The following is a 21,109-nucleotide window of genomic DNA, read 5'->3' as shown; positions in this document are numbered from 1 at the left end:
AACCTGAAAAGCTGGGTGTTGTATTCATCCCACCATCCGTACCCCTGCATAACCTCAGTGTCTCTGCAACGCATTGTATCCGAGCCAAAACATAAACTACTGTCGTCGCAGTTGAATGGCCCGACCCCAGTACTTTTCATATCGTGCTGCTACAAACGGGACTACATATGTACAGAGCTATTAACCTCCAGTTACTTCAATGTCAAAGTTCCGCCGTCGTTTGCTGTTCCACTTTGACACTTGCACTTGCGTCTTCTTAATTGTGGTGGTGCTCGCGAGCGTGAGTGGGCATGTTCTGCCACTTGCGAATGTCGAACCCTTTCCAGATGAGGCAGGTGAGGAGGATGAACCCGCCGCCGGCAACGATGGCTCCCTGGGCACAGTAGCAAGCGATCCAGCCGTCCTTCAGTCCCCAGTCCATGAGGAAGAAGGGGACCACAAACCCCCACATGTACTTGCAAAAGTTGAAGACAGCCTGCGTGTCCATGCCGTGGGTGATGTACGTCTCGAGCGTGTAGGTGAGGATGACGGTGGTAATTCCAGAGAGGGAAAAGAAGCAAATGGCACCGCCGACGAGGTAGCACATCCAGTGAAGCCGGAGCTGGACACCGAGCCCACAGAGGAGGAGGCCGAGGAACATGAGTGGCAACATCGGGTAGCCAGCCCAGAGACGATCCTCGGGTTGGCGCTGGCCGTTCTTGCGCTCAAAGTAGGCCACAATCTTGTCGCTCACAATGCCGCCCGACCATTTTCCAAGGACACCGCCGATACCAAACGCGAGGAATGCGGCACCGAGAGGGAGCAACCCAAATGAAAAGGGTGGTTCGGCAAAGATTTGAGGGAACACAACAGTGATGCCGACACTTAGCCAACCTAGACACATCCCGTAATAGAACGAAGGGACCACAATGACAATGTAGTGGAACATAATGATTGGTGACAGGACGAGCTTGCCAAACCTTGGCCAGTCATGGTGAGGCAAGAATGTGGCACCCACATGGCCAGAGCGAGTGTGGTAGTCGGCGTGGTACGGATTGTCGAGGACACTCTCCTTCAAGGCGGACTCCTCCTTGAGTGTCGAGGAGCGCCGGGGGTCGTGGTCATCCCCACCGGGGGTGTCCACAGCCGCAGGAGAGTTGTTGTTGTGGGTGGGTTCGTCCCAGTTCCAAGTCGTCTCCGGCACGAGGAAAAGAACGAGGAGGAACTGCAGTGCCGCGAGGCCGAGGTTAAAATACCAGAGGTTTCGCCACGAGTGTTTGCGGACAATGGCCGCAGCGAAAATGGGCACAATAACAGGACCAATGACCGTGCAGATGGCGTAGGCACTCATCTTGGACCCACGAACTTCCTTGACGTAAATGTTGGCAATGGACGACGGGGGGATGGTCTGTGACCAAGACGTGACGATCCCAGCCAACACGCGGCCGCCCACAAATGAATGGTACGTCTTGGCCTGTGCCTGCCACACGCAAATGGGCATGAAAATGAACGAGCCTATGAGGTATACGGGTCGGTGTCCCACAGACTGCGATACCGGGTTCCAGAGGACCGAGCCCAGTGCACAACCGAGAAGGTTGTAACCGAGGGCATTGGCAATGGCACCAGGGCCAACACCGAACGATTCGCCGACGAGGCTATACCAGGTGTAAGCGGCAGAGTGTCTTGTATGTTTGTTCTGCTCACCCGAACGCCACGTTGGCGATGGCAATGGAAAAGTTGCACAGGAAACCGGCGTATGATAGCGAGAAGACGAGGCCAAACTTGCGCCACTTGCCCATCGCATTCACCGGGTGGTTGGCCGGGAGTGCACTATCTTTGCCGGTCTTGATCCTCTCCTCAATTGTCTGCTCGACATGCCCAACCGGCTGCCGTTCAGCGACATCGCTGGTGGTGGGGACGTGTTTCTCGTCTAGGTCCGTCATGGTGGAGTGAGTGGCGATGGGTGTACATAACTCTCATGAGGGACGTCGAGGCTCCTTAAGTATGTGGGGCTGTCGACGTCCAACGACGGCTAAACCTCGTCTTGACGGAGGTGTGCCTCCCAAACGCGGTATTCTACATATATCTCGTTGACACGACGAGTAGTTTAAGTACCTCCAACCAGAATAGGTGCACAGCAGCCACGCTGCATATTACGAGCACGCGGCCGACGCGAGACGGTAAAACCAAGTAACGTCAACAAGGTTGGCTTCCCGTAGCTGCCCACACAGGACGTTCGCGGAGGGAGGGTCAGGCTATATCGAGGGAGTGGAATGAGACCTGGACCTGGACGTGTCAGGGCATTTGGTGCAAGGATGCAACTGAAGTCGTCTCGGATGCAAGAACAGGTGACACTTGCATGTCGTCAAACGCGTTTGAGGCGACAGTTGGCAGAGAGCAGGTTGGGAACAACGGTCCTGCTGACCCACCGTTGTCCCCCGTCCATCAAGCTCAGATCTCGGACGAAGGGTAACACGTGCTCGTTACGTGATAATCGTCCGCTAGTGCTATTTATGTAGCGTCTTTGGTCTTGTCAACAAGAGCACACGGGTTATCGGTTAGCCTAGCGTGAGAGTTTAGGTCACATCCAGTGGCGACTGTTGCCCTCGGTTAAACCTCATTCGCACGGGAGTTTCAACAGTGGTGTCCTTCGATGTCACCTGGCCAACAGGTAGCATGTGGAACATCTCTCTGCACCACCGTCCTTCTTGCTGTTCAGAACGGTCCATACCCTCCCTGATCCCTTGGCTACGTGCACCCCCAAAAGCGACCGTCTCACGTCGGAGGTAGCTCCGCTTTACAATCGATTGACCTACAAAGCGATTGATGTCCATTCAATACAACATTTTTGTAAGGGAAGATAAGGTTGCTTCGACCCAGGTGCTTTGACCTCTGCAGTCTTGTCTTCTACATATTGGGAGGCTCGAGTTTCCAAACCTGACGGCCGACGAAATCAAACCCAGTTTCAGGAGCCTAGACGAAACGCAGAGATAGGAACTGATTACTCCGGAATTTATAAAACTTCCGACCAGTTCCTAATTCCCCCCTTTTTTGTGTTCTCGCGAGGCTGTGCCACCAAACGTTTGACAAAATGCAAAAAATCGCCTTTGACAATGACACTTTCAACTCTCAGGCGCTTTTCGTCTTCAAAACAGCATGCAAATAAAAGAAAAATTGTGTAGCGGTGCTGAAAGAGCCCCAAATGTTACCAGCTATGCGTGTGGGAGCCACAGGTACATCCACCGTTGCCTCAGTGGCCTTTGAGCCTCTCCACATCAACCACCTCTCTCGTCCACCTCCCCCTTCGTTTGCCTTGTCTACGTCCGCTTCCAAAACCCAGGTCGTCGTCTAATCAATCCCTGAGTTGCCCAATGACAACCTGCGTTTCCAATTTTTTCCCGGCGGCGTTCAGAAGGTGACCGAAACTGACTTGGGCGCGCCATTCGAACACAACTGTCTTCAAACTTGCCTCGCACCGTGTCCTTCCTTGTGTCACAACCACCACCCAGCAGACCGCTCGCACCCAGGGAACTGTCAACCCTTCGGAACCTCGACTCGCCGTTGGACAAGCTGTAACGTATGCGCAAGCATACGCAGCGATCCAAGCCGGTGTTCCCGGGAATGCACGGTGGGCCCGGCACGGGCCTGCCTTTTGGAAAATGCAAAACCTCAGACACCTTCTGCACCGGGGTCCTACCACACTGCACGGCCTCGCATCACTACGGAAGGTTTGGAACCCATACCATGGCACCTCGAGCGTCCCAAAAGACAAAGCGGCAATACCAACGGCGATCTTCTGACTGGGAGACGTGTAAGTGGATTGAGAAGCGGCTGTGACTGATAGGGGAGCGGTGGACTTTGCCCCGAGTCCCAGTGCGACGCCTAGTGAAACCTGCTCGTCAGATTACGTCTCGACGTCATCCGAGTCGGAATGCAGCGAGTACGCTACAGACAACCAGAAAATACCTACCGAGCGACCGTCTGTCCTATACCGCGCACAACGTGCAGCCCGTCCTCTTCCACAACCGCCAACTGTCTTTCTTGACATCTTGAGCGAGTTTCAGCCGGGCCATTTTGGGTACGACGCGGCCAGAGAGGTGTCTGCTAGCTCTCCCACCACTGGGTATCGGGCGAACGCCTACAGCCAGGAGGCCGGTCTATCTCGTCAGCGGCAGGCTTCAGAAGATATCAGCCACCAGCCGCAAGCCCCCTTCCTACGCCAGGCCTCAGAGTATGAAGATGTAGGTCAAACGACAAAGGGTGCGCACAGACTGACAATCAGGCTCCATCTTGGAGAAGCCAATCCAGTGGCGTGGCTCGAATGTACAGCCCTGGTGACATGGGGCGAGAGAATGCAAGGGCAGAGGCAGATAGGTTGATACAAGAGTACCGACTCCAGTATCCCGAACACGACCTGGAATCAGAGGACGAGCAACCGCCACCACTCACTCGCGGCCAAACGCCAGGGTCCCGAGTCGACAGCCCTGCGTATTCTCCTACCTGTTACACGCCAGTAGAATATCAGGAAGAGCTGCTGGGGCTTGAGGACGATGGCTTCTCAGATGTCGACGACCTGCCCTTGCATCGCAGCTGGTACCGAAGGATAACGCTGTCTCCCGACGACTCGGAGGAAGAGATTGATGAACTGGATTCGTCCGACCACGACCGGTCAGAGTGCTCCGAGGAGGTGGCGCGGCCGACCTGCAAAGCCGATGACAGGTATACGTACGCCGAAAGTCAAACCATGCCCATCAAAGGGTACCACATCTCGAGCGACGGCGGCATGGACAAGCTCCTCGAAGGGTGGCAGCGAGTCCGATCGATGGAGGGCGGGAGCCGATCGGTTGTGGTCCAAAACTTCTTTGGCTCACCCAGAGTCAGCCACAACGAGCCTGTGACTATGGACCAGGTCAAGCAGCGCCAGTTGGAGGGCAAGAAGCGTCCCCTACCACTCTTCCGCCTCACTCTTGATAAACAGCAACAGTTCAAGGACACTGTGGAAAAGGACGACCCCGAGGCACTCAAGGCGTGGACTGTGCACGGAACACATACGACCAACCTGGCGTCACACAACGAGTGAGTCGATGTTATTCTGTGGCAGTTAAGCTGATATAGCCCAGAACCACCGCCGATAAAGCGTTGCATCACATTGCGTGGGAAATGAGAAACTGCAAGAAGCTCAACATCCCAAAACTGTGCATCCAGTGAGTGGCTGGCTGGCACGAGCGTGAGCTAACGGCCAAGTCTTGGCAACGCCCCAGGCAGGGGCGACCTCGACATCATCATTGAGCGCGTTGCCGGACGTTTGAGGGAGCTGCTCGACCAAGTGGACGGCGTAACTCTCGCACTGGAGAACATGGTGCAGCAGAGTGGCTGCAGCTCCAAGTCATCCTGGAGCCTCAACACGCTGCGAAAGATTGTCGACAGGGTCGACCACCCACGCCTCAACGTCTGCGTGGACATCTGCCACGCGTACATTTCCGATTACGACCTGTACGAAAAGGAGAATGTTGTGCGGCTCATGGACGATATCCGGGCCTTTGGGCCGGGCAAGGTGGCCGGTTTCCACATCAGCGACAGTGCGAGTGCGCACGGCCAGCGATGCGATGGTCACTGCAAGTGAGTACAGCCAGTGGCCAGTGGTGAGGCCGGCCCCGCTGACATTCGACAGCATCGGCACGGGGCTCATCCCACACGAGGCGTTTCGAGCCATCCTCAGCGACCCAGAGTGGCTCGGCAAGGTGCCCTACTTTCTGGAAACACCAAACTACACCACCATCCGCCCTGGCCACAACGAGGTGCTGCGGTACCTGGAACTGGAGCGTCATGTGCACGAATGGCGGTGGCTCGAGGCCATCATCTGCATGACCGATACCGAGTTTGAGGGGGCCGAGTTTCGCACACGCCAATCGGCGTACAACCGAAACAAGCTGCATCTCGAGGGCCAGATCAACAGGTATATCAAGACCCGCACGCAAGATGGGTCGTTCCAGCACAAGTGGAAGGCCGACGTGCGAAGGAGGAACAAGCTGCGAGGGTTTGTGTCTCGCGTCAAATTGAGCCGGGAAGGACGGTCGTCTCGGCCACACTCAACTGCCAACAGCAAAAAGCGCACGCAGCCGGAACACCTCGCGGTCACTGAAGCGCTCGACATGGGAGCTTGGGATCCAGAGGACCATGTGACGGACGGTGGTGCTCTGGAGTCGGGGGTGCGGTTGTTACGCAAGAGGCAGCGCGTTCCAGACTATCGCAGCCTCGACCTCCGCAGGCCGATGGCCGCTGTCGCGAGGCCGCTTGTGGACCGCCGTGAGAGGGGTGTCCTGGGTCCGAGGGCGGCGGACACGGCTCGCCGGGCCACTGCGACGTACAGGACTGGTTCGGGGCGCCTAACCAACCGGGTCGTGTACACTTGAGCTGTTGTGTCGTTTTTTTTTTGGTATTGGCACATGATGACACTCTTCATTCACCTCTACATACTACTTTCCTTTGCCTGCATCCAGCCCTACACCTGTGGCTTCTTGGCGCGGATAAAGCAGCTCATAGCCGCCCCGTCAATCGCTGTCAGCTGTGCGTCTGCGTCGCTGGGCTCGTCGACGCCGCTGACAATCTCGCGCGCGTCGTCGGACGAGTACACGCGCGTGACCTCAAACTCGATATCGGTAAACCCGGCGTTGGCGAGCTTGGCCGCATAGTCTTCGCCGACGAGCGCGCCGGCAATACACCCTGCCCAGAGCTCGAGGCTGCGCTGCGTCGCGGGCGGGAGGGTGCGCGAGAGCACAATGTCCGACACGGCCAAGCGGCCCCCGGGGCGGAGGACACGGAACGCCTCGGCGAGCGTCAGGTCCTTGTCGGGCGACAGGTTGATGACGCAGTTGGAGATGATGACGTCCACGGACGCGTCGGGCAGCGGCACGGCCTCGATGTGGCCCTTGAGAAACTCGACGTTGGTGGCCCTCGCCGTGGCGGCATTGCGGCGCGCGAGCGACAGCATCTCGTCCGTCATGTCCAGGCCGTACGCCTTGCCCGTGGGTCCGACGCGCTTGGCGGACAGGATGACGTCGATGCCGCCGCCCGAGCCGAGGTCGAGCACGACCTGTCCCGCGGTGAGGTTGGCCAGTGCGGTGGGGTTGCCGCACCCAAACGACGCGAGGATCGCGTCCGAGGGCACAGAGGCCGCCTCCTCGGCACTGTACAGGTCTTTGGTGATGGGGTCGACGCCAGTGAGCACCCCGGACTTGGCGCCGCAGCACGACGCCTTGTCCGTCGAGTTGGAGGTGAGCGCTACTACCGACGAGCCGTACTTGTCCCGCACCATGTCGCGCGTCGCATCGCCAGTGGTAGGACGGCAGTCTGGAGAGTTGGCTCTGGACAGAGTCTTGTAGCAGCCTTTTGCTTACCAGCCATGGTGTTGTGTTGTTGTAGAGTGAGTTTAGTGGACAAGGTGTGGGAGAGCCGGCACACCGGCAACGTTGCTTCTTGTAGTGCGTCATAACATCAAATTCATCCACACCGGTATGAAATTGCCACCGAGTAATGTGCTTATTGATCATCAAAACACAATTGCAGAGCAACAGTACTCTGCAGTGCGCTGTGACCTGGGTGCCTCGAGTTGAGGAATGGTACGACCGCCGCCACTGCAGCGTGGCGGGCTATAGGAGGCGTTTCGGTTCGTCACATGGACACGCAGCGAGCAACATTGACCTTCTTACGTTTGCATCACAGCCTGCCTTTACGGATATCCCTGCCCTCACAGAAACCTGTTCTCCTTGAGCCACGCCTTGACGTCCTCGGTGTCCCGGGCCAGCCAGTCTGACGCCGCCTGGATACCCTCGACCGTCTGCGCGACCACGAGCTTGTACTTTTTGACATCTGCAAAGAGATGTTCAGTTCCCTGGGCTGTAGGGTACTCGGTCTGCTGAACTCACCGTGGGCGCCAAAGAAGGCCGACACGCGCTCGAGGTCGTGCTTGCTGGACAGCTTGCCGAACGCGCCGCCAATAGCATTACGCAGGCCAAAGGACGCGTTGTAGCGTTCGTTGAGGGCGACCCAGTTGTCCATGACGTACTGTGCGTTGCGGTGGCGGACGGCGCGGTTGGCGCCGAGGCCCTTAAAGAACTGTTTTCACGTCAGCTTGGTTTTCGCGAGAAAGCGCTAGCTCACAATGTACAGGTCCTGGTCCTTGATGGCCTTGGTGTCCGGGAGCATTGCAAACGTCCTGTCGATGAGCGCGGGTTCCTGCGTGGCGCACAGGGCGAACATGGCGTCCACTTTGGTGCTGGGGTTGGACGTGGGAGAGTTGTACACCTCGAGCATCTTTTCATACTCGGCCTTGCTGCCCTCGCGCACCGCCTTTGTGAAGATGGTGCGCTGGAGGTCTGGGGTGATCCCCGAGTCGTCGTTGAGGGTTACAAACGGCTCAAAGCGCTTGACGATCTCTGCCAGAACCGTCTCGTCGCCTGCAGCAGCCGCTGTAGACACGGCAAGGGCACGAAGCTGCTTGACGTCGGGCGGGTCGTCCTCGGCATGCTCGTAGCCCATCTTGTCGACAAGCGGGCGGAAGATGTTGGCGCGGACCTTGTTGATGGCATCGTGCACCTCGTCGTCCTCCCACCACACGCGTGCGACTGTGCCGAGCAGGTTTGAGATCTGCGAGAAGGGGAGGTACTCGGTCTCGGTGGTGGCGACAGCAGCGGCAAACGCCAGTGCGGCTGACGTTTTCGAGTACCCTGCCGACGCCAGAGCCGACGCGTCCGAGAGCAGACCCACACGGTCATCGACAGTGAACGACTGGGCCTGTGCGCCGAGCTTGGCCAGACGTTCGGGAGTGTACTGTACGCGGTAGAGACCGATCGTCTCTGCGTTGAGCTTGAACGAGTCGGACGAGACCTTGTACGTGGCCGAGCGGTCCGAAAGGATGGCGTCGTGGTCGACGTCGGTCTTGCCGCCGTTGACCGTCTTGACCTCGAGAGGGACCCACCAGAGGGTCTCATTTTCGCCGCCCTTGACGTCGTTGGTGGACAGGAAGCGGTTCTGAGTGAGCTTGAGCTCGCTGTCACCGCTCTCCTCGACAGTAATGACGGGGAAGCCGACCTTGAGCGTCCAGTTGGCCATGACCGAGCCCATGTCCTTGCCGACCGACTGCGAGATGCCTTCCCACAGGTCACTGCTCTGGGCATTGCTGTACAGGTGTTTCTTGAGGTAGATTGAGACACCCTTGAAGAACTTTTCCTCTCCGACGACGCTCTTGAGCATGCGCAGGACGGACGCGCCCTTGGAGTATGAGATGGCGTCAAAGATCTGGTTGATCTGCGACGAGTCCGGGCACGCGACCTCGATGGGGTGCGAGGAGCGGCGGCAGTCGAGGTCCATGGCGCGGACCCAGTGGGTGTCGATAAACTCCGAGTTCATCTTCCACTCGGGGAAGATGCGTTCGGGAAGCACCAGCGAGCCCATGAGTGTCGCAAACGCCTCGTTGAGCCACAGGTTGTCCCACCACTTCATCGTGACAATGTCGCCAAACCTAAACACGCCGTTAGATGGGTGCACCTCCAAACCAAAAGGAAACAGACACCCAACTCACCACATGTGCGCGAGCTCGTGCAGCTGGACGGTGCCGACGCGCTTCTTGGCGGCCAGCGACGACCTCTCGTCGTACAGGTAAGCTGTGGTGCGACCGGTAATGAGACCCCAGTTCTCCATTGCACCCATGTCAAAGTCGTGTGCCACCAGTGTGTCGAGCTTGGGAAGCGGGTATGGGATATCAAACAGCTCCTCGTAGATGGGCAGCCCCCACTTTTTGACGTCGAGGCCGAGCTGGGCCTTGTGGATCTGGTTGGCCGTGGCGTAGATCTTGAGCGGGATGGTCTTGCCCGTGAGCTTGGAGTGGTGCTCGGCTGCCAGGTGGGCAAAGTCGCCACACGCAAATGCGACGAGGTACGTGGACATGGGCGGGGTGGTGGTGAACTGGGTGACGGTCCACGAGCCAGATGACGACGCGGGGAGGCTGGACCCGACCGTGTAGCTCGCGTCGAGGGCGGCTTCCGACGACGACAGCGGCGCCGCGGGCTGCCATGGTACGGCCGACACCGCGTCCATGTTGGCAAGCACCACCTGGTCCTCGCGCGCAATCATTGAGAGCGCATAGGTCGCCTTGTGCAGTGGCTCGTCCCAGCACGGCATGGCGCGGCGTGCGGCCGTGGGCTCAAATTGGGTGAGCGCGTAGCTGGTGGGTTTAGCAAGTGCCCGAAGGTGCGTAACCCACATTGGCCGGTTGCCGTGCTCGTCGGCGTCACCGTTCGACTTGTAGTATCCCATCATGTTGCCGCCGAGCTCGGCCTCCCAGCGGACAAAGAGCTTGGCGCCGTGGACGCCGGCCGTCAGCCCACCACCGACGGCGCCAAGGTCCAGCGTCGCGCGCTCCGTCTCGGCGTCAACGCTCAGCGCGGAGGTGGGGATGGCCGTGGCCTCGAGGTCGCCCGAGGCGAGCGCAATGTGTGTGACGCTCAACGACGGGTGGAGGTTGAACACGATCGAGGACGTGGTCTCGTCCACGGCGAGGTCGATGATGGCCTCGGCGCTGAACGACGCGGGGGTCGCGGCGAGGTCGGTCTTGACGGCCAGCTGGTAGTGCGTCGGGCGGACGGTGGTGGGCAGGCGGTAGTCTGCCATGGTAGCTGACTGTAGGGAATGGAGGAGAGGAAGGGAGAGGTGAGGAGAGGGACAGTTGAGGAGACAACGAGAGAACCAGCTGGCTAGCGAGAGAACAAGCGTCCCATCAATGCAGCCATCAGATGACGTCGTGTGCGCGTCTCGCGGCTAGATCCGAACCCGTTATATCCGGGGGGCGATCATGTCTAACGTGCCATCCATCCACTTGCCACAGAGGCCACAGAAGGCTACCGTGCATGCCACCGTACAGTACAGCGTCTACCTGCACCATGCTCCGGGCACGTAACACCAGTAGCATGCGCCCGTTGGAGAAAAAGCAGCATTCGCGCGCACACGGTGCCGCAGCGACCCATGTGGCCTGTGGGGACAGCGTGGGCCGTGGTCGGACGAGGCCGAGCGAGAGATGGGGGCAAAGTACATAATGTTCGTTAATTATCAATCTAATCGTCGTTTTCCGCCCTCAGATCAAGAGATCCCAGATCGCGTGGACCTGTGGGCCAGTGATCCAGTGACCCACCCCACCCCGAATAACACAGGAGCCACAGACCGTCGACGTGCGGGGTCGCACCTCGTCTATCTGTATCTGTATCCGGATCCCGCAATCGACAGAGGCGGAACATGTCGTGATGCGCAGCATTTCCCAGCGGTATCGACGCTGCATGGCATGGCATGGCATGCACTGGCGCCTTGACGACACCCGGCGGCGCCAGCGTCGGGCAGGACAATGGTCAGAGTCGATGTGTCGGGTGTACGGTACGGTACCTGTACGACACCTGCTTCAGCGGCCACTCCGCTTCCCGGCGGCGGTATTCCCGGGAGCCAAAGCCACACCCCTCACGTCCACCGTCCACATCCCCGCGGCCATGTTCCAGGCTCACGTCCAGGCTCCCCAGCTCCCACTCATATAACTCACTCTTTTCACGTTTCTGCGGCCGCGGTGTTGGGCTGGCCCACTCGCCGGCCTGTGGCCCCGCTGACCTCTGGCCCTCTGGCCCTCTGGCCCACTGACGTCTGGGCCATACTCCCCGCATAAAACGGTCTGTTCCTGCCTCTGTACCTTCCCCACCCCCCACCCTCCTCCTGATACATTCCAGTGACGTACGTGCGTACGTGTATTGTGACCGTGTGTCAGATAAGTGTATTTTATGTATTGTATTCTGCTTGTCTTGGGAGCTAGACCGTCCGAGTCGTGGTTGGGGGGGGGCATGCATTTGCACAGATGGTACATTGGGGGATGGTACAAAGGGGAGAGACGAGCCGTCAGAGTGTCCATGGTAGAGATAAGGGGGTACGGGGATTGGGCGTAGGGGGAGGGGTGGGTGGTGGTGGTGGTGGTACAGAGAAAAGCGATGGCAGACGGCTTGGTTGGTTGGTTGGTACAGACGAGACAAGGGTTTTTGGTTAGGTGGTGATCAAACCCAAAAAAAAAGGAAAGTCCTAGATGCGTTCAAAAGAAAATGGGTGGCAAAGTGTGAAAGACAAGACAGCAGTGTTACGACCTGGGAACACTGTTCGACCGCGGACCACTGCTGGACCTGCTCTGGCGCCTGGGCACGGCGGCAGTGTAGTCTTCGCCCTGGCGGACGATGGAGTAGTAGTCATAGTCGCTGTTGGTGTGGACCGTCGGCGGACGGCTGGGTGTGGGGAACGGGCCCGACATGGCGATACTGCCCCCCATGATGCCCGGCGACGGGAACGGACCCGACATGGAGATGCGCGAGTCGCCGCTCACATGGCGCGCGGCCGATGGCCGTGCCGAGCGAGGAGCTGTCGTCGAGGGGGCGAAATGGGTCGTGGCGTGTGTGGCGGATCCGGGCGGCGAGTCAATGTCAATGAGACGCGCGACGGACGGCGGCGAGTCCATCAGTGCGGAATCCATGAGCACCTGGCTGCTGGTCGACTGGCGACGCTGCTGCTGCTCGTGATGGTGCGCGGTGTCCGGATAAAAGTCGGCAAACGGCATGGGCGGCGACGCAGGGTCGGCAGTGGCAAGCAGGCCCTGGTGGAGACTGGACCCGCGGGCGTGGTTTGTAAACGACGACGCACGCGTGCGGTTGTTGGTGCTGCTGTTGTTGCTGCTGCCGTTGGTGTTGGTGTTGATAACAAACGAGTCTGATTCCTTGTTCCGCATGTGCGTCCCGTCGTCCATCTCCTCGGCAAGGGGGTCGAGACGCAACGTCGAGTCGTCCGTGGCACTGCGGTAAGATTCATAGTCGGCGATACCGTCAATGTAACTCTTTTGGCGCAGAGTCTCCTCGTGCTTGCGGCTGCGGACCGTCGAGATGCTGTGGTGGTACCCGTGGTCACTGTCGCTGCCGTTGTTACTGCGACGGTCCATCTTGTACTCGACCACACCGCCGGCGCCAAGTTTGCGACGGAGGCGGAACCACCATGCGCCAAACGCAATGGCCGCAAGGACAAAGAAGCCAATAACGGAGCATGCCGCGATAATGGCCGTGGACATGACGCGGTGGCTTGCAGCGTTCTGGGCCGCGCCGCCTGCCGACGACTGGGTCTTGGGACCCGAGCCCGAGACGGTGCTGAGCGACTGGTGCAAGTTGCGGACGGCGTAAAAGTCTTGCGACGCCTGCGACGCGTTGGTGAGGGACACGAGGCCGACGGTCGGCTGCCATGTCGACGAGCTCTTCTTCTGGTCCGGGTACTGGTAGACCGAGTAGACATTCTTGAGAAACGACGAGCCAAGAACAAAGTCGGTGGATGTGCCCAGGTTGGTCACATACTGGATGGCACCAATGCACGTGGCCATGCTCACGTCGTCCGGGTCGGTCCAGGACATGTCCAGCGGGTGGATCGGGTAGTCTTCGCCGCCAATGGTGACTGTGTATGCAAGCTGCTTTGTGCAGGGCATGCGGTAGAGCCCGTCCGAGCTGGCGACAATGTTGTAGGCCGCATACAGTGCGTCGGCGTAGGGCTTGTACCCGACCAAGATGGCCACGCCACCCGAGTCGAGGACGGCGAGAGGCTCAGTCTGGGACGTGTCGACAATGCTGGGACCGAGGGTAATGTTCTGGGTGGACGACCCGGTCCCTTGCTGGGCGTTGTTAAACGTCGTGGCCGAGATGCCATCCACGGGCAGACGCCAGTGGAGGTAGCCAGTCCTGCCGAGGTTGGCCTGGGGCACGATCGGGAGAAAGGCGGGGTTGCATGGCGATGGGCAGTAGTCTGGGTCGGTGGTGCCAATGGCCAGCGTGGACGTGGTGCGCGTGTCATCGCGGCGCGCCAGAGACAGCGCAAACAGGCGCTGCGTCGGTGCCGACGACCCTCCGCCATACAGATTGTCCAAAAACGTCGCACCGTCCGGGGACGAACCGGTTGTACCTGGAATGGCGTCTTCGATGAGCGAGTTTGCAGGAAGAGCCAAGCCAACGAGTCCCGTGTAGTTGCCGCCGCCCAAGTCTTCGTTCTGGATGGTTGATCCGCGGACAAACGCCTGGTACCCAATGCCAAACGATCCAAACGTGACCTGCTCCCACATGATCTCGCCTGACACTGTTCCCGTCTGAAACTTGAGCGCCAGGGACATGTCGGTGTCGAGCGAGTCGGTGCCGTTGTACAGATAGGGGGCGCCCTTGCACGACGACGTGGTGCACAGGTCGGACGCGACCCACATGTCCGACGACCCCAGGTCGACCTGCATGTTGAGGACCTGGCCCGTGATGCCGTCCCAGTCCGAGCTGCTGGACGCCCGCCGCCGGTCGGACGTATAGTCGCCGCTGGCTGTTTCGTGCCCAAACGTCATGGGCAAGCTGTACACGGCTTGGTCATCGGTAGACCCTGCGAGGGTGAGGTTGAAGACAATGCCGGGGACGTAGGTTGTCTGGGAAGCGGCTGTTCCCGATGTGGTCTTGGACGGGGTGGCTGTGTAGGTCCATGGCTTGGACTTTGTAAAGACATAGCTGGATGCAGACGATGCTGTAGATGTTGCCGACGAGTTGCCCGTGGTCGACATGTTCAACGTTGCCGTGGTGTTGTCTGACAAGGTGGCGTTGGTGGGCAAGGTCACGTTCAAGGCGGTGGGGGTCGCTGTGAGGGTCGTGGTCGTATCCCAGTTGGAGGTGGTGGTCAAGGTCGTGACCGACATGGCGTCCCCGTCCTGTCGCGGTGCTACGAGATCTCTCATCTTGGCACCGTATCGATGAGGTCTCACTGGCACGGGGGAGCGGGGCGCCAGAGGGTTATGTGACCGTGGCGGTGGTGGTGGTAGAGAGGATGGTGATGGGGATGTTGGTGAGGATGGCGGGTTTGCAGCAGCTGCTGCTGCCGCTGCCGCTGCAAGTGTCCTTGTCCTCGTGCTTGGCCCAGCTGCTGGCCACTGGGATGGATCTCGCATGGCCGAGTCTGCGTTGAGACTGCTGCGACTGAGCGAGACGGTGAGAGCGTGTGGGGTGGGTGTGTGGTGTGGTGTGTGGTGGTGAAGGTTGACACACTACTTCATTGCCTGTGCGGGATCCGGTGGACACGGAGACGGCGGCGGGGGCGGCCGGCGAACGTGTGGTTGAGAATGAGAATCCTCTCTCTTCCACAACAGAGAGGAGCACCTGGGGTGTGTGGGCTTCGCGGGCCGACGAACAGAGGTTGAGGTGGGTGGGGGCGTCGCGGAAAGTGCTGCGGACAGGTTATCCTCAAAAAGGGTATGGATGGACCTTGTGGAGGACGGGGGCCGCGATGTGGGGTGGCTAGGGATGGGAGGTGGGTGCTGTGCTGATGGCGTGCAGGAGAGGGGATGGAGAAGGGGTGGGTGTGATGATGGATGGATGGAGCGCCCAACGACTGGCTGGCGACGACGACGAAGGGAGGGTGGGTGTTATACCTGATGTATGCCTGGGGGCCCACCCAGAAAAAGGAGCTGAGCGGGATGTGCGCGTGCGCGTGTGGATGTGGATGTATCGTGTCTATGTGACGTGGGTAGCCCGAGGGGGATGGTTGGTGTCGTAGGAGTGTGTTTGGCGGGTGGCCAGAAACAGAAAGAGAGTGTGTGTATGTGTGTGTACGATGCCGGCGGAGGGGGGCCTAGGGGGGGGACGCCGGATGGGATATGATGTGCGGGCCGGCGGGGGGTGGCGGGTGTGCAGGGAACCGTCGAGAGTGGACAGACAGAACGAGATGAGAGTGGGAGAGTGAGTGAGAGAGAGACAGTGACAGACAGCAGCAGCAGCAGTAGTGTGTGATCGCACAGAGTGTGTGGAATGGTCGTCGTCGCCGCCGCCGCCGCGGTGCGTGCCGCTGTACCGTGGTACCGTGGTCTGCTCCCAAAGCGTTGTGCACCAGAGCAGAGGAGAGAACCGCACCGCCGGAATTCTGGGCGTGCATACTCCCCCCATCCCCCTTCTTCTTTCGCCCATCGCTCTTGCATTCCGTGTTGCTCGTCGTAGCGCCGGTTGGGCCTGTAAGGGGGGGACCTGGGGTGGGATGCCCCCCCTCCCACCATATGTCTGCCTGTTGCTCTCTCTCTCTCTCTCTCGTCTCTGCCCTCTCCCTGCTCCCTGCACATGCATTTGTCCATAAATCTTTTTCCCTTAACGTTATCCTCATTAGGCTATACCCCCCAACCCCCGGTTGCCCATGGCCACTTTTTTTTTGCTTTCCTTCTTCCCTCTTTCGGCCTGGGGGGGCTGTGTAGTGCAGGCAGGCATGGCTCGCGAATGAATACAGGATATTGTCTCTCTCCATCGCTCTCTCTCCACCTGAAAAGCACATCCCTCTCAGCAGCAGCGCGCGCGCGCCATCTACCCGCCAAGCCATGTGTCTCCCGTCAATGTCGGCCTGTCGGCACGGCCGGCAGCGGGGCAGCACAGCATCCTATATACCCCGCCAGCCACCCCGCGTCCACCACACCAACCATCCCAACGGTTCAATGCAATCTTGGCATTGCCATGTTTCAGTCAAACATTACTACGCAGCAGCATACGTACACGAGTTTGAATAAATAGACCTACAAACAGTCATGCAGCCCGCGCCTCGCTACTGAGCTACTGATCACAAATAAGCATCCAGCAAAATCCTAGCACAGCAACCTAGCATCCACCCACACAACCTCGTTGGCGCGCTCGGGTCCTCGTCACCCCCCAGCCCCCGCCGCCGCCGCCCCCCACCGCCGCTGACGTCCAAGCCGTCCACACACGCCTGCCCACCGGCCACCGGCCGGCCACCACTGCATGGCGACGGAAGGCGAGCGCACACGGGCACACGGGTACACGGGTACACGGGTACACGGGTACACGGACACACCACAAAAGCCAGAATGCACTGTCTTTATTCTGCCACAGGAGCACAAGGCGCACGCCACACCCTCTCGTTCCCTCAACACACCCTTTTGGTGCTTGTGCGACGAGTGGGAAACATGCGCCGAAGCGCTAGCTGCGCGGTTCGGAGGCTATGCACAGTAAAGCGAACATGGGTGGAAGCAAAGCCACCCGCCACTGGGCCACTGTGTTCCCGGTGTTGTTGGATGTTGGGCGACGAGCCGGTGTTCTCCGGTCCTCACACGCGCCCGCTATCAGGTTTTGCCGGTGTTGGGCGCAGGTGAAGCATCATGCAGAGAGAGGACATGGCCACAGGCCACACGAGACCAAGAGAGGTGCACGTTGGCAATGTCGGCTTCGGGCTACAGGCTACAGGCTACAAGCTTGTGCAATGCAGTAAGTAGGATCTCTGGGGCGGGCAAAGATCTGCACACGCAAGGGCCAATCCTGCCTCTCCAGAAGCGACGCGACGCGTCTGCCATATGGATCCATGGATCCATGGACACGCTAGACGCTAGGGACTGGCAGGTTGACCAAGAAAAGGACAAGCACAGAACAGAGAACAGAGGTACAGGACAGGACAGACCGTACAGACCCCAGGTTCCGATGGAACCTGTACTAAAACGCCACTTGCAGAGAGTGGGCCCTAGCAAGCAAGCACAGTGGGTCCAAAGATCCAAACTGACTCGACTCGATGTGGGATACCCCCCCGGGGAATGGTGCACCGTTGGAACGCCGGTTAACGTAAAGGCGCGGGCGATGGCACGGCTGCTCGCCAGGACCACCCACCTGGCCACCTGGGGATGGGTTACAGGATATCCGGGACCCAGGAGAGACTACTGTGTTGTTGATATTATTGTTGTTGTGGGCTTTTTGATGTTGTTCGTCCTCCGTTACCCTTCTGTGCATCCTGTGCGTCCTGTGGCCTGTTGCCTGTGGCCTCCTGCCCCCTGGCCCCTAGATTCCTATGGAAACGCGGGCACTGTTCCTCGCCGCGACAGTCCAGAAAGAAGAAGGGGGCGAAAAAGAAAAGAAAAGAAAAGAAAAGAAATGGTTGATGCGTTTGCGTATACACCGGGCCATTCGGCGCCGGTGATGAGAGAGGTAACGGGCAACAGAGGTAATGGTGGTGGGTGAAAGTCCAGTGTTGCTTGGAAATCCTGCTGTTGCTGGTAGGCACAACAACCCTTTGCTGAGCCGGTATTCGGCGAGAGGGAGGAAATCAACGGGTGGCTGTATCAGTATGGGCGCTGTGTCGAGGCCACGAGTCCTTGGCTCGCTTGGCTGCCCGCCTGCCGCTTTGCATGCATGCATGCATTGTGTGTCTCACTTGCAGTCACTTGGCTCATGGCTGCTCGCCTGTTGGCCTGTTGGGTGGCGCGTTTGTGGCCCCGTGGAGAAACAACGACGACTCGGGTCAAAGCCCGCCTAAATTTCCTAATATACCTGCGTCGCACATGTCCGACAGCGGGGGGGCCATCCATCCCACACACTCTGGCGCTCTGGAGTGGGCAACGGGCCCAACAAAAGCTTTTTACTCACCTTCACACTCGACCACTTGTTTCCATCCAACACTCACCACTCCGTTTCTCAACAACTCAACACCCCATTCACCCACCCTCCTGGGCGAACCATGTCTCCCATCTCCCGCACCCTCCACCGCATCGCATCCACCACCCCCGTCACATCCAGGCGCTCCATCGCCGCCGCCGCGCTGGCCCCACCGGCCGGTTCGCGCGGCCTGTGCCGCATGATGCTCCGCACCGCAAACTCGAACAATGCCGGGCCCGCACCCCCGTCCGCCGCGGACATGGACACGTTTGACGAGCTGTCCAAGTCGGCCAAGCCGCCCAAGGACGCGTTCGACCTGTGCGAAGACCTCACGTCCGAGGCCGCGCTGGCGGAACTGCGCCGCAAGAGCAAAAAAGTAGCTGGCCCGCCCGTCGAGCAGCAGCACCACCAGCAGGGCAGCAAGCACAACAACTGGAACACGTTCCACGACGTCGACCCGTTCAGCGGCGAGCCAAAGTCTCCCCGTGGATTCTTCTAGGCAGGTCCTAGGAATCAGCAAACGAAAACGAAAGAGCTCTTCAGTCGTGAGTGCACATGGTGGTCGTGTGAGGAGTCGCTTTTGCTGACGACCAACAGTCTCCCCCCTCAACGTCCTCACGCCCAACGTGCCGCACAGACACACCACCCATACATCCATCCACCCATCCATCCATCGTTCACGACCTGTTCTCACTCTCCCTCTCTCGCTCTATCGCTCGCGTCGCCACCCTCCACCCTCGTTGTAACAACCCCACCATACCCCTGTGACCACTGCCGTTGTCCCCCATCAGCATGGCTTGTCATGTATCCCTCTGTACCCATTTTGCCTTGGCAAACACATTGTGGCTTTAAAGGCACATTGCGGCTGCGGCCACGGCCCGCCCAGCATGGCGCCTCTTGGGGTGCCGCTGCGTTTGTGACTCGCGCTCAACTGCATTGACAACAAAGTGTTGGGATCGCTGGGTCACGCGAATCGCTGACCCGTTCTGACAGACACTGGCGCTTCGGGATCCTCGTCTTGCCACACTGACAGCCGCTGAATCCAACTCACACAGACCGCAGACGACTACGTGCACGATGGACAGGCAGTCGCCACTGGGGCCAGCTGAACATGGCCAACCGGGTTGTTGGCTGACAGTCGCTGTTGGCACTCGGCTCCACCCACCGCACTCGGCCACTCTATTTCCAAGAGAGCGCGAGTACGTCAGTCGGTCATTCTGGCGAGTGTGGGGGTGCTTTCTGCGAGGTTCTCTAGAGTCTGCCTGTCTGTCTGTCGTGCACGAGCGTGCCAACGTCCCGTCCCCTGCGGTCATGCTGTGGAATGTACCCAGCGCTGGCTGGACGTGGACCCCAAGGCGCAAGAGATGGTGTTGCCCCCACCCCCCGGTCCCACTTCGGATCGGCGACAAACAACGAATAAACGAAGGGGGATTCAGGCACATTCACCACCCACACCTGTGTGCGGGGAATGGGAGATGGCAGGCGACATTTTTGATCCCGCTTCTCTCGTCCTGGCCCGGCATATGGCGGGGACAACGACGTCACCGCTGGCTGCTGGCGGGTCAACACCGCCAGCAGCGTCCAGACTGGTGTGTTTCTCTCAACTGGCAACTGGACATTCTCCCTCACATTTCGCTTTTCTGGTTCTTTTCCTTTTGTTTATACCTCTCGCAACAATGGCAGACACCCTCCCGCCCCACTACTTTTACTTTTTCTGGATCGGAGAGCCCGTGAGTGACACGAAAGAGGACTCGTCCTATCTCAACCTCCGACCACCTATACTCTCCACTCTCCAACCTTCCCTGCCGCTACTAACCCACGTCACAGGTGCTCACCCTCGCCGGCGCGGCCTACGCGGCCTTCTGGCCCGAGACGTACGCGCGCGACCTCCTCCCGCAGGGCATCGAGAACTTTACCAACATTGTCGGAAACACCATCCGCGGCAAGGAACTCGTCGGCACGCTGGCATCGTGTATGTTGGCAGCAATGCCAGAGCAAGGGTGTGACCGCTGATACTACCGCACCAAAGGCTATTTTCTCATTGCGTTGATCTCGCTGTCGTTCTTCCCCGTGTTCAAGTGGCAGGTCAAGGACATGGTCCTGCAGGAGCGTCTCGTGCGCGCGCTCCTCGTCCCGCTGGCGCTGGCCGATGTGAGTGGGCAGCTGGGACAGTTGTTGAAAATGCGCATCCAGCTGACAGAATACAGGTTACGCAGTCAGTTGTCGCATGGGTGACCTAACGCAACCTAAACCTAACCACCCCCCCAGCATCACCATGAGCCTCCTGCCCCTCCCTGCCGAGCTGCGCTGGTCGTGGACGAGCTGGACGCAGCTGATCCACGGAAACGTTGACATTGTCGTCTTTGCCTTGACCCTGCGGTAAGTTTGCTGCAACTGTCAGCGCGGGCCAGAGCCCGTGGATGGGTGGGGCTGGCGGCAGCCTTTCGCCGCATTGACAAGTCTCCGCTGACACGAATGCCCACTCCAGCCTCCTGTGTATCTTTGGCATTGGCCGCGAGACGGCGGCCTCGCTCGCTGCCAAGGACAAGCCCGTCTCCAGCCGGACCCGCGGCGGCCGTCCCAAGAAGTCGATCTCGAAGGATGAGTAGATAGATCTCTACGCCGCACCGATTATCGGTCGGAAGAAT

The 21,109-nt window shown here is 59.3% G+C and overlaps 7 protein-coding genes across 7 annotated transcripts; 3 read left to right on the top strand and 4 right to left on the bottom strand.

Annotated features, from left to right (window-relative positions):
* Window positions 1–256: 256 nt before the first annotated feature.
* EHS24_002011 (uncharacterized protein) lies at window positions 257–1,922 on the bottom strand (the record flags this gene model as incomplete). Its single annotated transcript, XM_028617763.1, has 2 exons — window positions 257–1,634; window positions 1,684–1,922. The coding sequence occupies 2 exons, from the start codon at window positions 1,920–1,922 to the stop codon at window positions 257–259; spliced, it is 1,617 nt and encodes a 538-aa protein (XP_028474226.1).
* Window positions 1,923–3,723: 1,801 nt separating this feature from the next.
* EHS24_002010 (uncharacterized protein) lies at window positions 3,724–6,392 on the top strand (the record flags this gene model as incomplete). The annotated part of the gene is made up of 6 exons (XM_028617762.1): window positions 3,724–3,790; window positions 3,829–4,220; window positions 4,262–5,055; window positions 5,100–5,183; window positions 5,224–5,598; window positions 5,651–6,392. The coding sequence occupies 6 exons, from the start codon at window positions 3,724–3,726 to the stop codon at window positions 6,390–6,392; spliced, it is 2,454 nt and encodes an 817-aa protein (XP_028474225.1).
* An 89-nt stretch (window positions 6,393–6,481) lies between these two features.
* Window positions 6,482–7,383, bottom strand: EHS24_002009 (uncharacterized protein; the record flags this gene model as incomplete). Its single annotated transcript, XM_028617761.1, has 2 exons — window positions 6,482–7,329; window positions 7,377–7,383. 2 exons carry the CDS (start codon window positions 7,381–7,383, stop codon window positions 6,482–6,484), a joined length of 855 nt encoding a protein of 284 aa, XP_028474224.1.
* Window positions 7,384–7,726: 343 nt separating this feature from the next.
* On the bottom strand, window positions 7,727–10,647 carry APE2_1 (Aminopeptidase 2 mitochondrial; the record flags this gene model as incomplete). The annotated part of the gene is made up of 5 exons (XM_028617760.1): window positions 7,727–7,848; window positions 7,905–8,094; window positions 8,140–9,499; window positions 9,560–10,201; window positions 10,241–10,647. 5 exons carry the CDS (start codon window positions 10,645–10,647, stop codon window positions 7,727–7,729), a joined length of 2,721 nt encoding a protein of 906 aa, XP_028474223.1.
* A 1,492-nt stretch (window positions 10,648–12,139) lies between these two features.
* EHS24_002007 (uncharacterized protein) lies at window positions 12,140–14,749 on the bottom strand (the record flags this gene model as incomplete). Its single annotated transcript, XM_028617759.1, has 1 exon — window positions 12,140–14,749. One exon carries the CDS (start codon window positions 14,747–14,749, stop codon window positions 12,140–12,142), a length of 2,610 nt encoding a protein of 869 aa, XP_028474222.1.
* A 3,794-nt stretch (window positions 14,750–18,543) lies between these two features.
* On the top strand, window positions 18,544–18,960 carry EHS24_002006 (uncharacterized protein; the record flags this gene model as incomplete). The annotated part of the gene is made up of 1 exon (XM_028617758.1): window positions 18,544–18,960. One exon carries the CDS (start codon window positions 18,544–18,546, stop codon window positions 18,958–18,960), a length of 417 nt encoding a protein of 138 aa, XP_028474221.1.
* Window positions 18,961–20,137: 1,177 nt separating this feature from the next.
* Window positions 20,138–21,070, top strand: EHS24_002005 (uncharacterized protein; the record flags this gene model as incomplete). Its single annotated transcript, XM_028617757.1, has 6 exons — window positions 20,138–20,191; window positions 20,289–20,433; window positions 20,491–20,612; window positions 20,669–20,676; window positions 20,730–20,840; window positions 20,950–21,070. The coding sequence occupies 6 exons, from the start codon at window positions 20,138–20,140 to the stop codon at window positions 21,068–21,070; spliced, it is 561 nt and encodes a 186-aa protein (XP_028474220.1).
* Window positions 21,071–21,109: the final 39 nt, after the last annotated feature.

This window comes from Apiotrichum porosum (assembly GCF_003942205.1).
Source record: "Apiotrichum porosum strain DSM 27194 chromosome Unknown scaffold_11, whole genome shotgun sequence".
In the NCBI taxonomy this organism is placed as follows: Eukaryota; Fungi; Basidiomycota; class Tremellomycetes; order Trichosporonales; family Trichosporonaceae; genus Apiotrichum; species Apiotrichum porosum.
The sequence above is the reverse complement of the archived record's forward strand: the minus strand, read 5'-3'. Positions and strand labels throughout refer to the sequence as shown.